At 39.6% G+C, this 21,839-nt stretch overlaps 3 protein-coding genes, 1 long non-coding RNA gene and 3 other non-coding genes across 7 annotated transcripts in view; 1 reads left to right on the forward strand and 6 right to left on the reverse strand.

The window, feature by feature from the left end:
- LOC116670702 (uncharacterized) overlaps positions 1-11,552 on the forward strand; it is a 20,867-nt gene extending 9,315 nt beyond the window's left edge. The window contains exon 2 of the long non-coding RNA XR_004327098.1: positions 11,430-11,552. This is a non-coding gene — a long non-coding RNA (uncharacterized LOC116670702). The remainder of the gene's footprint in view (positions 1-11,429) is intronic.
- rpl13a (ribosomal protein L13a) lies at positions 10,662-13,674 on the reverse strand. Its single transcript, XM_032501329.1, has 7 exons — positions 13,424-13,674; positions 12,750-12,822; positions 12,468-12,533; positions 12,144-12,245; positions 11,458-11,543; positions 11,205-11,264; positions 10,662-10,914 (listed from the first exon to the last, which is right to left on the reverse strand). Exons 1-7 carry the CDS (start codon positions 13,442-13,444, stop codon positions 10,705-10,707), a joined length of 618 nt encoding a protein of 205 aa, XP_032357220.1. The 5' UTR covers positions 13,445-13,674; the 3' UTR covers positions 10,662-10,704.
- Positions 11,638-11,711, reverse strand: LOC116670715 (small nucleolar RNA SNORD50). The gene has a single exon (XR_004327105.1). It is a non-coding gene; the product is annotated as a small nucleolar RNA SNORD50 (small nucleolar RNA).
- LOC116670719 (small nucleolar RNA Z195/SNORD33/SNORD32 family) lies at positions 12,340-12,417 on the reverse strand. The gene has a single exon (XR_004327109.1). It is a non-coding gene; the product is annotated as a small nucleolar RNA Z195/SNORD33/SNORD32 family (small nucleolar RNA).
- LOC116670718 (small nucleolar RNA Z195/SNORD33/SNORD32 family) lies at positions 12,599-12,681 on the reverse strand. Its single transcript, XR_004327108.1, has one exon. It is a non-coding gene; the product is annotated as a small nucleolar RNA Z195/SNORD33/SNORD32 family (small nucleolar RNA).
- Positions 13,675-14,588: 914 nt separating the features above from the next.
- On the reverse strand, positions 14,589-16,207 carry atp5if1b (ATP synthase inhibitory factor subunit 1b). Its single transcript, XM_032501331.1, has 3 exons — positions 15,938-16,207; positions 15,265-15,377; positions 14,589-15,085 (listed from the first exon to the last, which is right to left on the reverse strand). The coding sequence occupies exons 1-3, from the start codon at positions 16,004-16,006 to the stop codon at positions 14,944-14,946; spliced, it is 324 nt and encodes a 107-aa protein (XP_032357222.1). The 5' UTR covers positions 16,007-16,207; the 3' UTR covers positions 14,589-14,943.
- A 1,446-nt stretch (positions 16,208-17,653) lies between these two features.
- zmpste24 (zinc metallopeptidase, STE24 homolog) overlaps positions 17,654-21,839 on the reverse strand; it is a 5,625-nt gene continuing 1,439 nt past the window's right edge. The window contains exons 2-9 of the mRNA XM_032501328.1: positions 21,589-21,735; positions 21,118-21,321; positions 20,472-20,624; positions 20,140-20,281; positions 19,815-19,990; positions 19,553-19,657; positions 19,273-19,416; positions 17,654-19,158 (exon numbers count right to left, since the gene is read on the reverse strand). Of these exons, the coding sequence (XP_032357219.1) occupies positions 18,934-19,158; positions 19,273-19,416; positions 19,553-19,657; positions 19,815-19,990; positions 20,140-20,281; positions 20,472-20,624; positions 21,118-21,321; positions 21,589-21,735 (1,296 nt within the window). The 3' untranslated portion in view covers positions 17,654-18,933. The remainder of the gene's footprint in view (positions 19,159-19,272; positions 19,417-19,552; positions 19,658-19,814; positions 19,991-20,139; positions 20,282-20,471; positions 20,625-21,117; positions 21,322-21,588; positions 21,736-21,839) is intronic.

Raw genomic sequence — 21,839 nt, forward strand, 5'->3', positions numbered from 1 at the left:
CTACATGCTGATATCCAAATGAGAAAGTTTTACTCGAACGGTAATCACAACGTCATCCTCGAGTTACAACACCCAACTTCCTGTTTCGGTGGCGTTGCACAATAATGGCCCGCCCCGCCACGTGTTCCACTTGCCTTAGACGGTCCTAATTCGACGAAAAGTGATTTTTTCTTTTTGGCTTTCTTTCTTATATTATGTTTTTGTTTTTGGAAGTTGCTTTTATCCTGTTTGTAGGATTTAGCTTTATTTGTTTTTCTATTTTTTTTGTTTTAGTGAGGGGGGTTTTGTAATGTTTCATTGGGTGTAAAATAATTTATGTTTTCAAAGATTGATTTACGGAAAAATATTTCTGGTAATTTCGCTCATCTGATGTACTTTTTTAAAGTTAAGGCCTTAATCCAAGCTACTATTGACCTTTTTTCAGGCTGTTAAAGGCATATCTTCTCTTTTTCAGGCTACTCTAAAAAGGAATACTGACGTTATTCCACTTCATTCCAAGTATGGGGTGGACATCACTATCCAGTGTTTCTCTCGGTAATTTCAGAGCATTCTGATGTACGGTTTAAATATTAAGGCCTTAAAACCAAGGCTATATTGACACTTTTTCAGGCTGTTAAAGGCATATTCTTCTCTTTTTCAGGATACTCTAAAAAGGAATACTGACGTTATTCCAGCTTCATTCCAAGTATGGGGGGGACATCACCTATCCAGTGTTTCTCTCAGGTAATTTCAGCGCATTCTGATGTACTTTTTTTTAAATTAAGGCCTTAATACCAAGGCTATATTGACACTTTCTCAGGCTGTTAAAGGCTTAATCTTCTCTTTTTTCAGACTACTCTAAAAAGGACTACTGACATTATTCCACTTCATCTAAGTCTGGGGGAACATCACCTATCAGTGTTTCTCTCAGGTAATTCTCTCAGACATTCTGATGTACGTTTAAATATTAGGCCTTAAAACCAAGGCTTATTGACACTTTTTTTCAGGCTGTTAAAGGCTTATTACACTTTTTCAGGCTGTTCAAGGCGTATTTATTCCTCTCTTTTTCAGCTACTCTAAAAAGGAAAGACTGACTGTTATTCCAGCTCATCCAGTGTGTGGAGACCCACCTATCCAGTGTTTCTCTCAGGTAATTTCAGAGCATTCTGATCTACTTTTTTAAAATTTAAGGCCTTAAAACCAAGGCTTATTGACATCTTTTTTTCAGGCATGTTAAGCTTATTCTCCTTTTTCAGGCTACTCTAAAAAGGAATCCTGACGTTATTCCCAGCTCATTCCAAGTGGGGGGACATCACCTATCCCGTGTGTTCACTCAGTATTTTCAGAGCATTCTGATGTACGTTATTAAATATAAGGCCTTACACCAGGCTATATTGACACTTTTTCAGGCTTTTCAAGGCATATTCTTCTCTTTTCAAGGACTCTAAAAGGAATCCTGACGTTTTTCCGGATTCCATTCCAATTGGGGGGAGACATCCACTATCCAGTGTTTCTCTCAGGTAATTTCAGCGCATTCTGATGTACTTTTTTTAAATTAAGGCCTTAATACCAAGGCTATTGACACTTCTTTCAGGGTTAAAGGATTATTTTCTCTTTTTCAGGCTACTCTAAAAGGAATACTGACGTTTCCAGCTTCATTCTCAAGTTGGGGGAACATCACCTATCAGTGTTTCTCCTCCAGGTAATTTCTCCAGAGCATTCTGATAGTACTGGTTTAAATTTAGGCCTTAAACCAAGGCTATCATTGACACTTTTCTCAGGCTGTTAAAGGCTTAATATCTTCCACCTTTTTCCGAGAGGCTGTAACGAAGGGCGTTATTCCTTCCTTCCTTTTCTCTCTTCTCGTTTTTCCAACGGCTATCCTTATTTCTACTACTTAACTTTCCGGCGACTTTTCTTCCTTTTCTCGAAAAAGGATACTGACGTTGATTTTTAAAATCCAAGTTTTCCATTATTTAGTCCAGCTCTTCATCCAAGCCGAATTCCAGCTTCAATTTTTCATTGATCTCCAGGAAACACCTCAAAACAAAAACAACCCCACAATTGGCCCGTACGTAATCATGAATCAGATTCATCTTAAATATAATTTTAATGCTTGAGTCTAATCCCCAATATTATAAAATCCTCTAAATTCCTTCCGACAGACTTTCATATTACGGGCTTCTATGTAAAATAATCTGCAAAACAACGTCCGCCTCGCCCCTCCTGATTCGAACTGCTGTGGCTGAAACTTGGGGGTCCTATTCAAGAGGATACATGTGCCTTGTGATCATTTGTTCCGATCACTAGGTCGAAATTGGGTTTACAAATGCAGACACCATGTTTCATAGAATAATGCCGTATTTCGCTAAGGATCCAATCCAACTGTTTTTTTTTTTTTTCTCTTTAATTACTTTTTTTAACTTTTTTTTTCCATATACATTTTTTTTTTGTCGTCCTTTAGTCTTCATGTTAGAAACTAATGTCTGTAGTTGCTTGATTTGTTTTCTTTTTCTTTTTTTTTGTTTTTCAACTATTATTTGTTGCATTTATTTTCTTTTTATTTTTTTATTGGTTCCTTCTTTGTATTTTTTTTTTATGTTTTCCTTTTTTTTGTTGTTGTGGTTTATTTTCATTGTTTTATTTTTTTTTGTTACCTTTTTTTTTTTGCTTAGTTTTTTTATTTTGTGGTTAGGGTGGCTTTGTGTGTTTTGGTTTGTTTTTTGGTTACGTATTGTTATGCTTTCTTTTTCTTTTTTTTTCTTTTTGGATTTTTGTTTGTTTTTAATCCTTTTTGTTTGTTTTTTTTTATTTTCGTTTGTATTTTTTTTTGCTTTGTTTATTGTTTTTTTTTTTTGGGTTGGTTTTGGTGATCTTTGTTCTCCTGTTTTTGGTATTTCTTTTGAGGTATCCTTTTTTGGTTTCTTGGTTGAAAATAACTATTCGTCCAACGTTTAACCAACAAAAAAAAAAAAAAACAAAACCGCTTATTTATGATGACCCCTCTTTCGGGGAGGTGTGGTGCGTCCGCCGCAACCGCAAAACGCAGCGCAGCGGCATTGCACCCATACCAAAATCCACAACAACAGCCAAAAATTACAAACTGGCACACTGGATTAAGGGCTGGGTAACCTTAAACTCCAACGCACCACAAAAAAACCTACTACCTACTACTACTATCTGACTCGTACTATCCCTACTTCTTTGGTGGTCGAAATTGTGAGGGCGGTCCTCCTGACGGGGGGTGAAGTACCCCCCGCATTTGCAGACCTCCCTCTGCGTCACAATACAAACCCAGGCCTACGCTGCCAACCCCCTCTTTAATAAAAAAAATCCCTCCGCTAAACAATAAAATTAATTCCCCCCACATATCCCGCTGTAGCTCGCTTGTAGTCTGGAAAGCATGTATGATCAGAACACGTGCACTTGCTCCCCAAAAAAGGATTAAATTAAAACCATTGTGCATATACGGGGGGAAGGGAGGGCGAAAACAGCAGAGAGGAGGCGCATGACGTGTGAGTGGTCAATTCGTCCTGTGTGTTGATAGTTGGTGTTGAAGCAGCCTACTGTGGGGAGTAGCAAGATGCTAGTTCACTGACATGAGCTTTGCAAATAACTCAGACATTATTTGGTTACAATGACGGGTTATCCGTTTGTAAAGGTTCTATATGTCAGACAGTTGGAAATTGCACTTCGCCAGCCAGCAGTACTTTGTGGGCAGTTTGTGCTAAAGTGTTGCTTGCCAAAAACATAAACTGTCTCTTTTATGTTTCGTGACCCTCCGGAAACACCCCCCCCCCCCCCCCCCCCCTTGTGTTTTGGCAGTGAAATGCACCGCGATGTAAAGAACGTGTTCAATACTGACACACAACTACCCATAGCGTCAGCGCCGATACTACAGCGTGGAGTTGACGCAATAAGCGTAAAACAGTCTTTCGCCGTGTCATCCCCCTAGCGCTGCCCTCTCATCATATTCTGACGTCTGTTAAAAAAAAGAAGAAAAAAAGCAGGGCGATGGCAAATTGCAAAACTCCACTTCAAAGTAGTCCACAAACCAGTGGGTGATATCACTGCTGCTACGGCCATTATTTTTACAGTCCATGGCAGATCGTCACTGAATGTGTTATATAATTTAAACTTTTTAAACAGTGGCTATGAAGTCCATGCCGCCCAGAACAACTTCAGGCTGTTGACACCGCTACATCTAATCATCACTTTAAAGACTGCTTCATGCTCATAACGCAGCTTCATGTTCTTTTACATGCAGCAGAGAGAAAGTGATTGTATCTCACCAACCGTATAATTAGGCATTTGTTTTCTTTATGTCTGTTTAACCAGATGAAGTGCTGGTATCGACGATCTGCAGCTACTGAAGGATGGCTTTTTGTTCATTTGTAAGGACACTTGGGTGTGCCACACATTGGCTGTCAGAGAATAGAAATGCCACTTTCACTGTAGTCTCCGCTAGACTTGGTTTAATGAGCTCTACAACATTTGGATTGTTTCTGTGTGTCTTTTTGTCCAAGGTGCTTCATTACAATGAACTTGATGGTGGTTTCTGTGATTGGTTGGTCTCTTTTCCTGGACCTCAATTTCTTAATGTGGTGTGACTCTGCAAGCCCAATAGCAATCTCTCACGCGCAGTCTCTCTCGTCTGAATTTACACTCGTCTGTCTGTAAATGGATATAATGACTTCAGCATGACTGAAGGAATTGAGTTGCAGTCTAAATTATTTCTTACACTAGGGTCAGTGAATATAGAAGAGGCGCGGCCATGCCTTACCCATCTCATGTTTATAAAAATGTATCATAGTGCTGCACACCGAGTTCCTATATCATGCAAAACAAAATTTTAAAGGTACCTGCCATCAATGGCTCTGTGTATGTTATGGTGCAGGAAGGGAGACCCAAATGCAGAGCATAGGAGAGAACTAAAGCGAGTTTATTGCAGTTAACAGTCCAACCAACACAGGAACAAAACCAAAATCCAGAATCCACAATCCAAAACGGGGGAAGGCGTATGGCAAGGGGGTAAACGTCACGAGGAAAAACTCACGGGAAAACAGGACAAGCAGTCACAGTGGGCAGGAAGGCAGGAGAAAAAACATACCACATAGACTGGCAATGCTGACAGGTCACAGGACGACGGCAAACAGCAAACAAACTAGAATGATCCACAAGAACAAAGGAAACACTGGGTGTTAAATACAGGGGGTAATGAGGTAACGGGGAACAGGTGAGACATCAGTGAATCACATTAGGGCGGGCGGGACAATCAGACAAACAAAGTGAAGCTAGACAAGCCTAGACACAACAAGACAGGAAGCTGACTATCAAATAACAGAAGTAGACAAAGCCACTTACCGGGAATCACAAGACAGAGAACCACACAGGACTGGGGAGAAAACAGAGACAAGAACACAGGGAAGGCCAAACGGGGAAAATAACCCCCAACAAAACCCCAAACCACAACAGTGTAGGCTGAAAAATGTGTTTGTCTATTTTGCAGTGATAAGCAAGCTCCGTTTTAACTAACATTTTTCTCATATGCAAGTGCATATGTTTGTGTGTATATATATTACCTTACAGTGATTCTCAACCGGGGCACCACAACAAACGTACTGTCACAAATTTATACAAAAGTTGTACATCTTCACATCTTTCAGATAACACACACGTCTCTCTTCAACATACTTCAAATTTTTCCACTCAACTACTAACACTATCAGCAATACATTTCTGCACCACTGGATACACTACCACCAATACAACAGACCACACAGATACTGTCTAGCATATCAATGCCATAATAACAAATTAATAAATATCAAACAATAATTAGGATTGCCTACGCTTGCTTTTCTGTTATTTGTTTCTGTTTATGTTACTCTCAATTAGGGCTGGCCAATACATCAATATCGCGATATGAGATCTTTGGATATATTGTAATATCGTAATATGGTAAGTGTTGTCTTTTCCACGTTTTACAGGCTGCATTACAATGAAGTGATGTAATTTCCTGAACTTACCAGACTGTTCTGGCTGTTCTATTATTTACCTTTACTCACTAAGTCATTAAATCATTTCTGGTGAATATCTGATTGTGTAAATAACATTTTGTTCAAGCACCGATAGTCAACCATGCAATATTGTTGCAAAATCGACATTGAGGTATTTGGACAAGAATATCGTGATATTGGATTTTCTCTATATCGCCCAGCCTTACTCTCAATGGACATTAGCATCAGATGGCTCAATCTCTGGTTTCTTTGGTGTTTATATTGGCGCTCCAACATGGACAGGTCAGCATCACTGTTTTGACAAGTCTCCTGGCCCACTTTGGCCCAGTAAGCATGAACATTGTCATGAATGAAATCTCCCCATTTACCTGGGTCACTGTTGTATGGATCATCTGGTCATGTGCTTACAGCAGCTGCTCTAAGTAACACTACAACTACTACTAGTAAAAAATAAACTTGACCAAACCAACCTAAATTGTGTATAACACTATGCACTTCTATATAATAAGTGCAAATAAATAACATCCAGTTTAAAAACAATTCAAATGTGTTATGGAAGGCAAATTGTTTATTTGATGTGTTGTGTTTTTTTGTGTGTGAAGAGTTTAAAGTCAGGGAACAAGGAACTACAATAGACACTTAAGGCATCCAGTTTTATCACCACCATCATAATAAGGCTAAAAATGAGAAAAAGGACAAAGGCCTAATGTAAGTATAGCGGCTGGTCTATCTGTGGACAAATAATAGGACATAAATTCAATTCCGTTTTGCTGATTCATGGATACTACTTATACACACACACCAACATTTAGCCATCTAATTTATCAGGAATAAATGAGTCAAATAGTGCAGCCTGATGTGCTCCTCTTTGTTAATCAGATTTTCAAGCTATCTTTGGCTCAATAATGACTCAACAGCATAAGCTTGAGACAGAAATAGAATAAATGAGACATTACTAAAATCATCAAAGAAATGCTTAAAAATGTAATGCTGGCTTTCACGCACCCATCCAGAGGCCACAATATGCTGTTTCTACTAATATGTACTAATATGTAAAAAGTGCACAGTAGCTGCAGTACCATATTTGATAAATCCTTCAAATTTCAGTTTGGCTTCATATCTCATCTATTTAAAAAACCCCATCTTATGGGTCCCACATGAACACCAAACACCAGCCAGGCAATGGAGAAAGATGTCTCAGTGTTGGAGCCCGTAATAGACTGGGCCTGCAGGAGCAGTTTTAGACAATCACTGTCTTTTCAATCTGTCTCAGATTGTGTGATTAGCGAGCAATCTACCGCAGGCAGCATCATCCAAAAATCTAATTTGTGCAGCTGTCACAGTAATTTCTCTATCTGTTTGCTGGAGACACAACGTCCCTCCTTAACGCAGGTAGACAGGCATCAGATTGGCCTCCCGTCTGATGCACAGTGGGCCTGTTTTTAGGAAGGGCATGAATGTTTATAGTATATGTACATCAGTGAGACAGAGAGAGAGAAGACAAACATAGTAAGTGCAGGATGTCTTGCCAGCTTGCGGTAATTAAAGAAACCCTCCATACAAAATACGCTTTAATCAGACGGGTAACCAATGTTTTGCCTCAGTTGGAGTTACTTAGAATGACAAATGCTATATGACATAAATACAATGGCCACACACACACACGCAACTAATCACTTTGAGACATTGCAAGATGCTCGGAGGAAATGCCAAGGCACATGAGGGGTTGTTCTTTAAGCGTTCATCTCAGTTTGAGAATCCAACTTCAGCGAATGGAATCTAAATGGTGGTTCTGAAGCTGTCATGTCCTTCTATATTATGAAGAAATCTTCACCACACATGTTTCATTTTGCTAAAATAATATTATGAGGAAAGAGTGAAGGTGAGGAGGCAACCTCAGAATACAGATTAGAAATTTAAATAGAGGTCAGAGCTAAATGACTGGGAGACTCAGCAGACATGGAGCTTAAAAGTAAAATGATTTAAACAAGGGTTTTTTTACGCTTTAAAAATAGATTACATTTTAATTATAGTTTTATTCTGTGCTAATGGACAGTAGACCTATTTGAGTCGTGATTCACTCGGATCTTTAACCCAAGTCTTCAAACTGACTCACGACTCGTGAGTCTCTAGTCTTATTAACCCGGATCAGTTGAGTCCAACTACAATTCAATCTAAAATGATACCAGCGCCACACACAAACCTCTTGCAGTGTTAGCTACTACTATTCCTAGCCATCTTAGCTTTATAACTTACAATTTTGCAGGCAACAACAACTCCACAAATCAACTCAAGCAACTGAGGGAGCAGAGAGACAGTCCGACCCGCAGACTCAGAGCCGGAAGCTCACAGACCATGGGATTCACTCGATGACTGGCGAGTCCTCGATGAGGTTGAGTTATCTTTCAGGATGAGTCAGGATGAGTTGACTTGCTTGCGCGAGTCAGTCAATCCCACGAATCAGCCCGCTACATTGTCATGAGTGGATCTGATTCAGACGAGCGAGTGACGTCTCTCCTCGAGCTCAGAGTAAAGCAAATCAACAACAAAAGCCATTATTTCACTTGTGAAATAAAATACAATGTTCTGCACCTAGCCTAGCTAGGCCTACTGCAGGTTTGGTGTATAAATGTAGTATGTTAAAATGCAATTAGGTCGAGCAGAGTCCGAAACATTGCAAGCTTGACTCCCCTCGGTTCGTGGCCCGAGCTTGCCTTGGCTCGCAGCTTGGGCTCAGACTCGCAGACAAATCACGAGTCCTCGATTACTTTGACTCGCATGAGTCAGTCAATTGCGCAAATCAGCCAGCTATGAGCGGATCTGTAGCAGACGAGTGAGTGAGCAAACTCTGAGAAGAGCAAATCAACAACAAAAGCCAGTCTTTCACTTCTGAAATAACATGGTGTCTTGAAAGTAGCCTTGTGGGGCCTACTGTAGGTTTGGTGTACAAATGTAATTTGTTAAAATGCAAATAGGCTGAGCACACAGTTGATTAAACAAAGAGAAAGGTTTCTCATTCCTAGCAATACTAACGAAAGTGATTCAAGTGACTCGCACAACCAGATTCAGTTTAGTGCGTGACTCAGAATAACCTGAATCCTAATAGTAATCGAGTTATCCAGGCCTACTGGAGAGGTCTCGACCCTTAGGTTGGGAACCAATGGTCAAAGACACTCAGACTGCATCCGGAAAACACCAGGCAACACTCCAATTGGACCTTTCAAGGGGTCCAAAGATCAATCACAAGATGATTAAAAGGTTAAAAAAAAAACTCCCGTTCCACTTTGACTCTTTAAGAATTGTCTATATTTCTTGTTAAAATACTGGAATATTTTAACTTAAGATCTAAGAAAATCCTTTAAATTAAACAACGTGAGGAAGCAAAATTACTGATATTACAAAGAAGAAAGGTTTGGAATCTGTACCCAACACACAATTCATGAAACCCGGCATCTATTGTATGTCCTGCTGCAGCGTAAGCAGGTCCCCTACAATTGATCCCACTTGAAGGAAAGCACAACACTGCCCTCTGCTGGTAGTAAGGTGCAATTGCAGTGGGGACGTTCACCACTCAACACTGCACCCTATGACTGCACTTGATTTTGTTACTAGTTTCTTAAATCCTCTGTGACAGTAATCTGAATAGTTTATAGATCATACTACTAATCGAGAAAATAATCGACAGATAAATCGACTGACCGAGTTGCTGCCGTGGTAAATTGAAGCATTTTGATTTGAGTTTGTCCTTAGTTGCAAATGATACAGCAAAGTAAGCTCTACAATTTACAAAGTGTTAACCTCAAATACCGTTCAGTCAGCTCTTGATCAAATAGGCAGGGTTCACCTTGAGGGTGTGCTTCAGAAGCACAACCAAAAAATTCAGATAAAGAAAAAAAAAAACGCACATCTGAACATTGATAGAACATGTCTGACATTTTTCTAATTTGTACTCAAATAAGGTAGTTTAAGGTAAAGTGACGTCACAGACAGCTGAGTTCAACGTTTGGGCCAGACAAGATATAAAGTGGCTGACTGACTCAAAGCTCCAGATAAATTAGGTAATATAGTTTTCATTTCAATACACTGTTTGGGAAAATAAATGGAACTTCACATGTACAGTTACATCCTATGTTGTTACTACTTTGAGACTATTTAGATTCACTCATGTCATTGGAATTACTTGAACGGGTTTAATTTTTTCTAAATGGCTTTTTGGGAATTTTCCCAATTCCATAGAATAAAACAAGTTGTAGACTTCAAACCGAATTTTAAGCCTGAAACAATCTTATTCACACCACTTTTGTGGTTTCAGCCAGGCTTCTGAGGGAGAAATGCATCTAGCTTATACATTTTAAGTCTTTAGTTTGCCATGAGCAGAAATTGTAATTACAGAATAGTAAAGAACCTTATGTGCCAAGTTTTACATTGGTGCATTATGACTTAAAAGGTTGTGATAAAGTTATTATAGATCATGTCACAAATTACTTGATTTGAACCCTGGTCAAACTCAAGGGTTACCATATACACACAAACACTAAAATATAGTTAGGCCCAGGTACCATGTGATTTGCAGCTACTTATACTCATTAGTAATGCATGGATATCACCCTTTAAATTTAAATTGAGTGCAATTTTAGCCACAAAAAATGAAAAAGTCAACACTAGTATACACATTATTTATCTTTATTGGCCAGAGACAAACAGCTCAGACAAGGACTCCAAACTGTTTCAGAACATCCGTGTACTTTGCAATCTTGCCCTCAACGTTCTTTTCTGCCTGCTTGGTCAGCTTGATCAGTGTCTTTTTCTTGCCATAGCGAAGCTTAGCCTTCTCCTTTCTCTTCTCCTCCAGGGTAGCTGTGATGGCCTGGTACTTCCAGCCGACCTCATGTGCCAGACGCCCAAGCAGAGCGAACTGAGTGGGAAAGTCAAAGTCAGTTCACGGTGTATACTTGCAAGTATACATTTACAAGGCAATAATTCTTGTAATACATTTTGGCCATGTTTAAAGCTTCAATTTGAGGTACAACTTGTCCAAGACTTGACTCAGTAATTAGATCCGAAAAGTTTGTCTCATCAATAAATGATCAGCTTCGGGAAAAAAATTCTCAGCATTGTCAAGTTAGAACTGTTGTGGCAGATAAACTGAAAGTGTGATCCTTAAATATCATTTAGTCAGCTCTTGATCAAACAGGCAGGGCTCACCTTGCGAGTGGGCTTCAGACGCACAACCTTAAGAGCAGCTGGAACAACCATGCGCTTCCTCTGTGAAACAAGCCAAAAATCAGATAAAAAGAAGAAAACCACACATCTAAACACTAATAGAATATAATGTCTCAGACGTTATTTCTTTTCAAAGTTATACTCAAACAAGGTAGTTTAAGGTAATGTGACATCATAGACAGAGTCCAACATGTTAGGCCAGACAAGATGTGGCCCTTTGTTTAAGATTCATCACCTTGTCATAGGGCGGGGGGATACCGTCGAACACCTTCAGCCTATCCAGAGCAGCCTGTCCTCTCTTGGTTTTGTGGGGCAGCATGCCTGTTAAAGCAGAGAATATTCTAATGTTCAAAAAATAACCATTGTAGCTGAATAAAATGTTTATTTGTCCTTGCACAAATAAATGTCCCCACTCAACTCAGCAATCAGATCCGAAAAGTTGTCTCATCAATAGATGATCAGTTTGGGATTAAGAGCTCATCACTGTCAAGCAAGGAACAACTTGTGCTGGGTCAAATAAATGCAAAGATCACACTACGAGATTTAACTCAGTTCTCAGAGTTATGTTTATATTGTTTAATCCAACACTGGATCTTTGTTGGGTTCTTATGACTTCTAGTTAAGGGCTAGACCAATAGGGCATCTCAGCTACATTCAAACCACTTTTGAATATTGCATGCCTTGTATAAAATTTAAGTAGGGTTTACTTGTTTAGGCTGCATATGGAGCATGTCTACACCTTTTCTGCTTAAACTGGGCTCAGCAATTTATGCAAGTGCAATCTACTAATTGCAATGATTCCAAGTTTTTCCAATTGCATATATACTGTATATAATTTTCAGTCAGAAATCTTTCATCAGTATTTAAATAATTTGTTTTGGTGAGGAAGTTTCCGTGTCCAGAGAAGTGTCACATTCTTACCTCTGACAGTCCTCCAGAAAATCCTGCTGGGAGCTCTGAAGTGGTATGGTCCACGAGAGGGGTTGGTGTTCATCCTCTTACGCAGGAAAGCCAGGTACTTCACTGTAGAGGGGCACATTATACAGACATCCCTTAAACAGTTACAAATACTTCAAAGTACCAAACAGTGGCAGTCATAACTTCAGTATTCAACGCTGATGTCTCAGATGGTAGTGCATGTAAGGTAGTCTCATGGTCATTGAAACTCGAATAATGGTAAAACATCACTGACAAGCATTAATCTATATATACATTTTTTCAAAAAAATGCAGGCAGTCTACTTACGCTTGTTGCGGTAGAAGTTGCCGGAGATATTGATGCCTTCGCATCGCACCACCACCACTTTGTGTCCTAAAAATAACAACAGTTTAGCGTTTGGACTAAAAGAATGTGGGCCTGTTAATGATCATTTGTGTCCCGTCTCAGATGGTAGTGCATGTGAGTTTTCTCATGGTCGTTAAACTCAAGCAATGAGGTAATAGTTATCATCATTGACAAACAGGGGTTTCTAACTCATGCGCGGTTAAACATTTCAATGTAACGTTTGAACGTAAAGAGAAATCTTACCCAGCAAAACTTGTTTAGCCACAAGGGCGGCAAGCCGGCCAAGTAGATGGCCCCTGCCATCAAGCAGCAGAACCTGCGGGTTTGAAGAAAAAAAAGAGATAACTGATCTAAAAATCATACAGACAGATCCTGGTCACCTTTTATATAAGGTTACTATATTAGCGTTACCGCTTACACAATACAAAAATTGTATATTTTAAATCAATAATTGCTAACTAAAATGATTACGAATAACTTTTAAAGTTTCTCCATGAGCCTTGGCTGCAGAAACTGCCACATGGATTAAGGCAGCGTTAGCTTAGCATCATCTTTAAAAGCATTAAACATTAAGTTAGATTTAAATAGCACAGGTGAACTATAAAGTATAACACCGTGATGTAAAATTAAGTACATGGCTCTTTCAAATGACCAACTGAGTATTTTACCAAGACCTATAGATAGCAAGCTAACGGCATTAAGTTGTTAGGGAAGCCGCCATGATGAAGGCATGTCCACTTAGCTACGGATAGCTGTCTCTAAAGGCCTAATATAAAGTCCTAAGAGTAACACTGAACAAAACAACGATTACACCGAGGAGTATCACAGTTTTCTCTCACACGTTAACTATAAAATATCAGCTTTGACTTACACTAAATAGCAAAAAAAGACATTATGATTCCGCAGCGGCTGCCCACCTTATTGAACCGGTCCGCCATGATGAGCGAAAAGAAAGACGCACGGGGTTGCCCGTGCTAAAAGACAGGGGTAGGCGGAAGTGACGATATTTCTTTCTTTCTCGTGGGAAGTGTGTATGTACAAATCTACAAATGTTCCATCGCCGCCGTTGTATGGAGGGAGAAGTTGAGATAAACTTTATTCCAGATTTTTTTTGTTTCCAATAGATTGATGCTTTCTTGATTAACACAATTGGTCCTCAGTTAGTGTTGTAAGATTTAAACCTGGATGTTTAGTGAAAGCACAGTCTTCTGTTGCTGGCCAACAGTGGGCCAATACCCTAAGCAATTAACAGCCAATATATTGGCTAACGATTGTGTCATATCCAAGCGACTATTGCGTAGTCGACAAATCACCGTACTGCCAGGAGAAGCTCGCAGACAGTTTCGACTTACATCAGCTGTTTAGGTTTAATTTGTACCATTAACTGGCATGCTAGTCAGCAGTAATTTGGCCTGTGTCTAACATACGTATACCTACGCTCTCCGTCTCTGCAGATTGGGAATGATTGACATTTCTCTTGGCACAGCTACCAGCATAGACCGTCTATGGCTACCAGACGACTCATACACGTTGCCACGTCACAACTACGCTGTCAAGCTCAGTTGGAGGCTGCGCAGTAACGCCATCACCGGAAAATTGCTTCTATTTTCCTTCACCGGTCTCCGTCCAGAGCAACGGGATCTGTTGGTCAATTTCTTTAACTGTCTATGGGGAAATCCAGTGCATGTTACAATGGTGCTTCATCCAGCCCAGTGAGGGCCCTGGGGTAATTTCCCCAGTTGTTAATCCTTTTTATATTAAAGATATAAGAGTTGCACCTCATCAGTTAATATGTCCATCATTCGTACAATTAATCAATAGTATGATATATTGTAAAAATTGTTGCCAGAGCCCAAGGCGATGTCTTTAGACTGCTCATTTTGTCTTACCAACAGTCCTAAAACCTTAAAGATATTAAATGTGCAATGGCATGAGACAGTAGAAGCTACATTCTCACATTTAAGAAGTTGAAACTAGAGGATGTTTCTGTAATTATCCAGAACAAATTCCTTGGATGATCAAAATCATTGAATTTTCCTGTTGATTAACTAATCATTCCAGCACTCAAAAAAGCTACCAATGCCATTTACATTACAAATTTATTTCAACATCACACAATAAGATAAGTTGATGTTGCCATGTGAAGCATTAAATATAATTAAGTGTTTCTGCTTTGGCCTTTTGCCTGAAATATACAGCACACTGACCACTGCTTTCAAAATGATGTCTATGGGTTGAAAAAGTTGTACAACTTGTGTCATAGCATGCCATGGAAACAATCATCATTTTATGAATGTTTTTAATAACTCATGCATTTACAGAACAATCACCCACACATTCATGACTGGCCCAGGGACACAGTGCATGCAGCAATCTGAATAAAAGGTGTCTGGCTGGGTCGGTGTGAAAACAGCAACTTTTTTCTGGAAGGATTCACTCAGTCGTCATGCTTCAGCTTCCGGATCTTTCCCTTGTGGCGGTCAATATCGCGCTGCAGACGTTCAATCTCTTTTTTGTGGTGTTCAATTTCCTCCTGGTGATGCTGCTTTAATGCAGCCAGTTGCTCCTGCTCCTTGCGCCTTATGTGCAGATGGACAGATAAGGGCGCAACAGAGAATGGACAAAGAGACACAGATAGACATTAGTACAGTATAAGATCATAATGGGAAAAAGTACTTGTATGGTTGGGATCCTTGAGTAAAGAGATAGTAGAGCTAACACTCTCATTCCACCTATGGTGTAAGAAAGAAATGCATACTTGAAGTACATCTCCTCCTCAGCGGCCTGCTTCTTCCCCATGGCTCCACCTGCCTCTCTGATGGACCCTCCCCCACCACCACCTTTTCCTGCACCTTTACCCAGTTCACCCAGCTGAAGCAGGGCAGGGAAATGATTAGAAAATACATTCACATACAAATATAACACTTGTTAGGGCTTTGCTATGTAGACATGAGACAGCGGCTTCAAATTACACAAGATCAAAGTTCATTTCTCACTTGGGATTTGTTATCAAGACTTGTCTCTATAATATTAAAGTAGAGTCACTTTGGCTCTATGAAAATTACTCTATTATGAAGGTCAATAATACGTTTATTTTACAAAAGGAGAAGAACAGGATTCTTCGTTAGCAAGGTGATAATGGAGGTCCTTGGAACAAGCCAGAATCTAACAACAATGCAAACAAAAGCGATTCATAGAACTGAATGAGCTGGTTTAAAAGGAAACTACTGCTGTTTTATTTAGACAAAACTTGATATGATTAAAACAAATCCAGGAACACTGGTAAATATGTCCCTAAAATTGTATAACTACAAAGTTATTCTGATCTCAAATCATGCCACAACAGTTGCTTAGCTACACCAGGCAACTTTAGTTCCAGTTAGCCACACTTATTAGGCTAATTTATTTAAAACGTATTTAACGTAGTTTACCTGGTCGGATGACATTCTCAGCTGTGCAGTGACAAAACTCCTGATGTTAGGCCTTAAAAACCTCGCCATGTTTGATTCTCACGTTTGAAAACAACACTGCTGACAAGGAAGCTTGCCCTTGTCCTCAAAAATTATACCTCAAAATACGCCACAGGACGGCGCCATTATAGCCAGACAGGGGGTGACGACCAAGCCTCTCCTCTCTAAGCGTAACTCAAAAGGCGCCATTTTAATGCTATGAAGCAATCACCTGCAGTTAGCATCCCATTGACTGCCATTCATTTTGGCGCCAATTTGACAGTGAAAAGATTTACATCTGAAGCGTTTCAAGACTCTATTTGTGCATTCTTTATTTCTAAAGAAACACGACAATGTATATAAGGCTTCATTACCTTGTACTTGACGTTATTGCTCCGTAGCAAACGTTTTTGTAAAAACAAGCTAACGATTGTGTCATAACCACGCGACTTACCGTCGCATAGTTGCCACCTCACCGTACTGCCAGAAGTAGCTCGCAGACAGTTTCAATTTTCATCAGCTGTTGAGGTTTAATTAGTAACGTTAACTAGCATGTTAGTTAGCAGTAATTAGCCTGTGTCCATGTTATCTCCTAGCATGTACCTACGCTCTCCGTCTCTGCTGATTGGGAATGATTGAGATTTCTCTTGGCACAGCTACCAGAAGACTTACAACTTTCAGACACGTTGCTCACGTCACAACTACGTCGTCAAGCTCAGTTAGAGGCTGCGCAGTAACGCTCAGCCATCACCGGAAAAGTGCTTCTATTTTCCTTCACTGGTCTCCGTCCAGACCAACGGGATCTGTTTGTACATTTCTATAACTGTCTTTGGTGACGACACGAATTGAGGGAAATAACAATTTATATATCGATAAACAGTACACTACCAAGTGTGTTCATAATATACATAACAAGTAATTAGATATAGTGTAAGGAAAAACGCCGTGTCCCTTTTTCGAAATGGTATTGTCTCAAAAGACGACAGCGTGTTGCCACACGTTCTTTGCGCAGCTGCTGAAAGCACTTTTAATTTTTTTAATTTTTATAATTCCCATAAAGACATTACGATACAATACAATATTCTAATATATATATATATATATCTAATATAATGTATTCTCAAATGGAATTTAAACTGTATATTCAAACTATTGAATTACTTGCTTGTAAAAAAAAAAAGTCCGTAATTTATATATATTTTTATTTTTTTGTTTATCTATGTCAACAATACCCATGGCTACTTCTTCTCTTTGTCTACATTACCGTTTCTATTTTGTTCCCCAAAATTATTTATTTTCGTATGCATTTTTTGTACTCAAAGCTAAATTCTAAAATAAAGTTGTGCGGAGAAAAAGAAAAACCTTGGAGATTAAAAAAAAAAAAAAAATCTAGAGTTTATGTTCCAACTAAAGTAGTATTAGAAAGCTACAAAGAATTTATGAAAGATAATTTCAGTCCATAGTTGAGAATGCGTTTGAAGAAAACCCTTACAACAAGTACGTACACGAGTTATCCATTAATAAAAAATAAAAAATAAAGTATGTTATTTAAAGAATAAATGCTGGCATCAAACTAATACTCATAAAGAATTACTGAAAGTTGCCCGGTAAATGATGTAGCCATGCTCTGTCAGGCTTAAAAACGCAAACGTTTTATTTTTATAACTATATTTTAAAATGAAAACCAACCATAAGGAATGCTTTGAAGGAAGTTTATTCAATGCAGCAAAGAAAGTACACAGTCCCCTCGCTGAACAAACCAAACCCTGGCTTTGTGGTGACAGGAACCTCGCAGACCCCCTTGCCCAAGTCCCCTATAAATACGTTGCTTGCCAGGCAATTCTGGGCTCCCTCCAGCCCATAACCAAGAGAAGAAACTAAAAAAACACTGCATCAACTTAAAAATTTCAAACCGCATTCAACATTTTTCACAATTCACATCATACAACATTACTCTACTCATTAAAGTTACATATGTACAGTCATGGTTGGAAACTTGTCGGCAAGCAAGTGCTTTAAAATAAAAATTAAACAAGATCCTCCTAGGTAATGTAAAAAAAATGAAAAGTCTAACCTAATTTCAAATAAAATGTTCTGCACGGCTCCGTTTATAATGTATCCAATGCATCCGAACAAAAACAGATAACTAGAGGTCCCATTTTTTTACTGTTACTGTGACAAAGCATTTAAATAGTTCCTCTTGCAAAACAGAGAATTTGAGTTGATGACTAGATTAACGTCTTTGCTCTTGAGCTTGCCTGGAGATATTTCTAAAGAAGCAACAGTTGCAAATCCAATTCAGGCCTGTGTATCTGCAAAAAGCATTGTCATGAGTATGTATGAAGTTGTCCATGTCTTTTAGTTTGTTTGTTTTTTAATCCACAATATAAAACTCAGTATACTTGTAGGATTAACCACTTTATAAGCTTACAAAATACCCTCAAGACTAACAGTTGGATGTCATGTACACATCACAACAGAAACACTTCATGTAAGCAAATTTCAGGTTTTGAAATTAGTCAGTCTTTATAACTATCTTCTAAAAAGAAATAAAAAAATTCAATCAATTCAATTTTAATCAAATTGTACAGAAATAAACTATTTTCAAAAACTAAACCTTCAGGTCGATCTGCAAAATGTGACCTGTGCTCTGAAAATAGCTTTTGCTAAACACATTGCCCAGATGTATTGCTCTCAGCAAGTGCATATTAGGTGTCTCTGGAGAAAGAGCGGAGACTTCACTTCAGGCTTAAGAGTTCTTTTAGGCTGGCTTGTGCTGATATGTTTTGGTTTTGTTTAAAACAAAGTTTCAAAGGGAACAGAATGGAAAGTATGGCAAGTAGAGAAATGACTAAAACAAGATGAGGGGGGCAGGGGGCAGACAGGTAGAAAAAGACAGTGGTGCATCACAGGGCAAGGAGCGGTCTGCGGAGACCCTTTGGAGGAGGCAGCGGTCGCCCCTCCCCCTTCCAGCCCCGTCAGTCCTGCTTGACGCTGCCCAGTGCTCTGAGGCGCTCCAGCAGGGGAGGGTGGGAATAGTGCCACATGGAGAACAACCAGTCAGCCACGGGGAAGCCCAGGTTATCCTTGTTGAGCTTGATGAGGGCAGAGTAGAGCTCGGAGGCTTTGCCCATGCCGCGTGCAAAAGCATCTGCCTGGAACTCAAACCTGCGACTCAGGACTGTCAGACAGAAGGACAAGAGCTGCAAAGACAAGACATATAAAAATCGTAATTTGCGATGACGTTTGTAGTGAAATAATCCAAATAACTCAACCCAAAAAGTGATGGAAAACATATTTATCAATCCCACACTCACCTCATTGTACGGGGAGAAGATGAACTGGAAGATAATCATCAAGCCTATTAATGTGGGTTGGCTGTCATTGAAGCCAAAAGCTACAAACAGTTCCTTACGCCCAATCAAAACAGCAAACAGGGAGAAGCACAAGAAGGAATTCATCTGCAGAAAGAACACAGTCAGCAGATGTTATTTGCATATCAACTAACATCGGAATGTCTGCATTTGATGACTTGTAATCAAGCTAACTGTTTATTTGTTAAGGTGCAGACATTGAGAGAAAAATCATCATCATCACCTGACTGATGACAATATTCTTAACAGTGTGGCCGAGCTTCCAGTGGCCAAGCTCATGACCAAGGACTGCAAGGATCTCTGGGTTGTTGCATCCTTGTTTCTTGTTCTGTTAAAGTATTTTTTAAGCAAAGAATAACACTGCTGAATTACACAGGAAGACAATCCAATTTTTAATCACGCATTTCATATAATCCTATTGCATTTTCCCTTGTTCATATGAGTGCCAGAAGATTTTTCCTGTATAAAGTTAATGGCTATGTAACCTTGGGCTTGGCTTTTGATTCGCTGGATGTATCACCAGTCTCTGGCTGCTCTGGCTGTGGCTCCCCAGACTTGTTGAGAGGTGAGTAGTCTTCCAGCAGCGTGTCAAACAGCACAATGCGTTTATTCTTGAAGAACCCATAGAAGTAAGCATTGCTATGTGACGAACGCTTAGAACCTGGAATTATAGAAAACATTCCAAGATGATTTAAGAGTGGTGTATCCACAACCACCTTATATTCATAATGTCATAATGATAAGATGTCAAACAAATACATGAAACTGGCTCTAGATGCAAGCACTGTGAATGAAGTAGTATTACTTTACCTTCGACTACATAAACCTTCGTGAGGGGGAAGCTGATGCTCTTGGCCATAGCCTCAATGTCTGTTTTCAGCTCTCCTTCAGGCAAAGGAGTAAACTTGTCAAACAGCGGAGCAATGTAGTCAGCATAGATTGTTACAAGCACCTGGTAACACAGAAGAGAAGATGCATGATGAGAAACTGTTATCCAAAGTGTAACTACAGAGTAACTGTGTATTATTTTTGATTTACTCCCTAATAACCAAACAAACTCCACATTTCTTCATCACGCAAAGATGCCTTTTCTACAAGTTCACTCATTGTTTAACAGCTGACAGGGTGAAGTCGGCACTAACCAGAGAAACGGCCAGGGTGAAGAGCCAGGCATAGATGAAAAAGTAGTCTCCACCAATCTTGATGATGTACAGGAGAAGCGAGGTGACAGGGAGCAGGATACACTGGGTCACAATAAACTTCTTCACAGCATCCTTGAGGAAGAACCCCAACGTCTGAGAGGAAGACAAGCCGTTAATATAAAAAGACAATGGTGGATTATAGAAAAAGTTGTGTGTGACTAGCAGTGGCCTGGGTCTTAAACTGGCGATCGTTTCAATATTAAATAATCCCTCCAGACTTTAGAGGTGGCTGTAAAACGTTTGTAGTTCACAGAGAAAGCTTCTGTGGTCTGATTGAAATCACATCCATCACAACAGATTCAAATGCTGACATGCTCGAAAAATAATAAAGTCCTCCTGTAGCGTTATTTAATATTTGCTGTCTATCAACATGCTTTTTTATGTTTCTAATAAACGTTTTGCTAAAATACAGCTAAACACTTCCATAGCCGCTTTGGAGCCTATTAGAGGGCGATGGCGTGGCACAGTGTAACCATCATTGTATCAAACTGATCACCGCTGCCGTTCATCCTGAGGAAGGAAACCACAAACTTTTAACAGCCACATTTCAGACCAGCGGAGTGTGAGTGCCGCTCAGTCAGCGTACCTGCTGATTAAAGCCATGCCTCTCCTCAATGACGAATGTGTTGTACACACTCCAGGGAAGTCCAGTAAAGGCACTGAACAGGGTGGCAAGCGTCAGAAACACGAGTGACTGGGTGATCTCGTACTCTGAACCAAATCCTATGCGAGTTGTCACAGAACCAGCGACACCCCACAGAAATGGGATTCCACCCATGAGCAGGATCAGCTAAAAAGTTTTGAGAATAACATAAGCTTTTTACATATCCAGTTAAACATGTGCCATAAACATGAATGATGAAAATGACTGTTTAACTAAAGATTCATGGTACCATAAACAGCACCCTTTTCACAAAAACAATCCCAGAGTTATCTGTCCCGTGCTAAATCCGTTTATGACATACATTAAGTACAGATGTTTTGGCTCTCATAGTCCACTTATATCAACACATCCAAGTCAAGCAATCTATGTCTTTTAATTGGCCGGTTGTCTTACCGTCCCTTCAGTCTCAGAATAGAGTCCAGACCAAAAGCTAAAGTTGCTTTTATCCAGCTGATAAAGACGTGACTTCTCAAATGTTTCAGAATCCATGATCTTCCCGAGTTCCTGTGGCACATGTGTTGTTGAACTGTAAATCCTCCTCTGTGGCGGGAAACAAAATCACCACCAATGTTAAAATAAGTCAATATAATACTGTTGCCTGTGCTACAGACTTCAGACAAATATCAGATACTGCGGGGGGGAGG

Source organism: Etheostoma spectabile, chromosome 20, assembly GCF_008692095.1.
Source record: "Etheostoma spectabile isolate EspeVRDwgs_2016 chromosome 20, UIUC_Espe_1.0, whole genome shotgun sequence".
Lineage (NCBI taxonomy): Eukaryota > Metazoa > Chordata > Actinopteri > Perciformes > Percidae > Etheostoma > Etheostoma spectabile.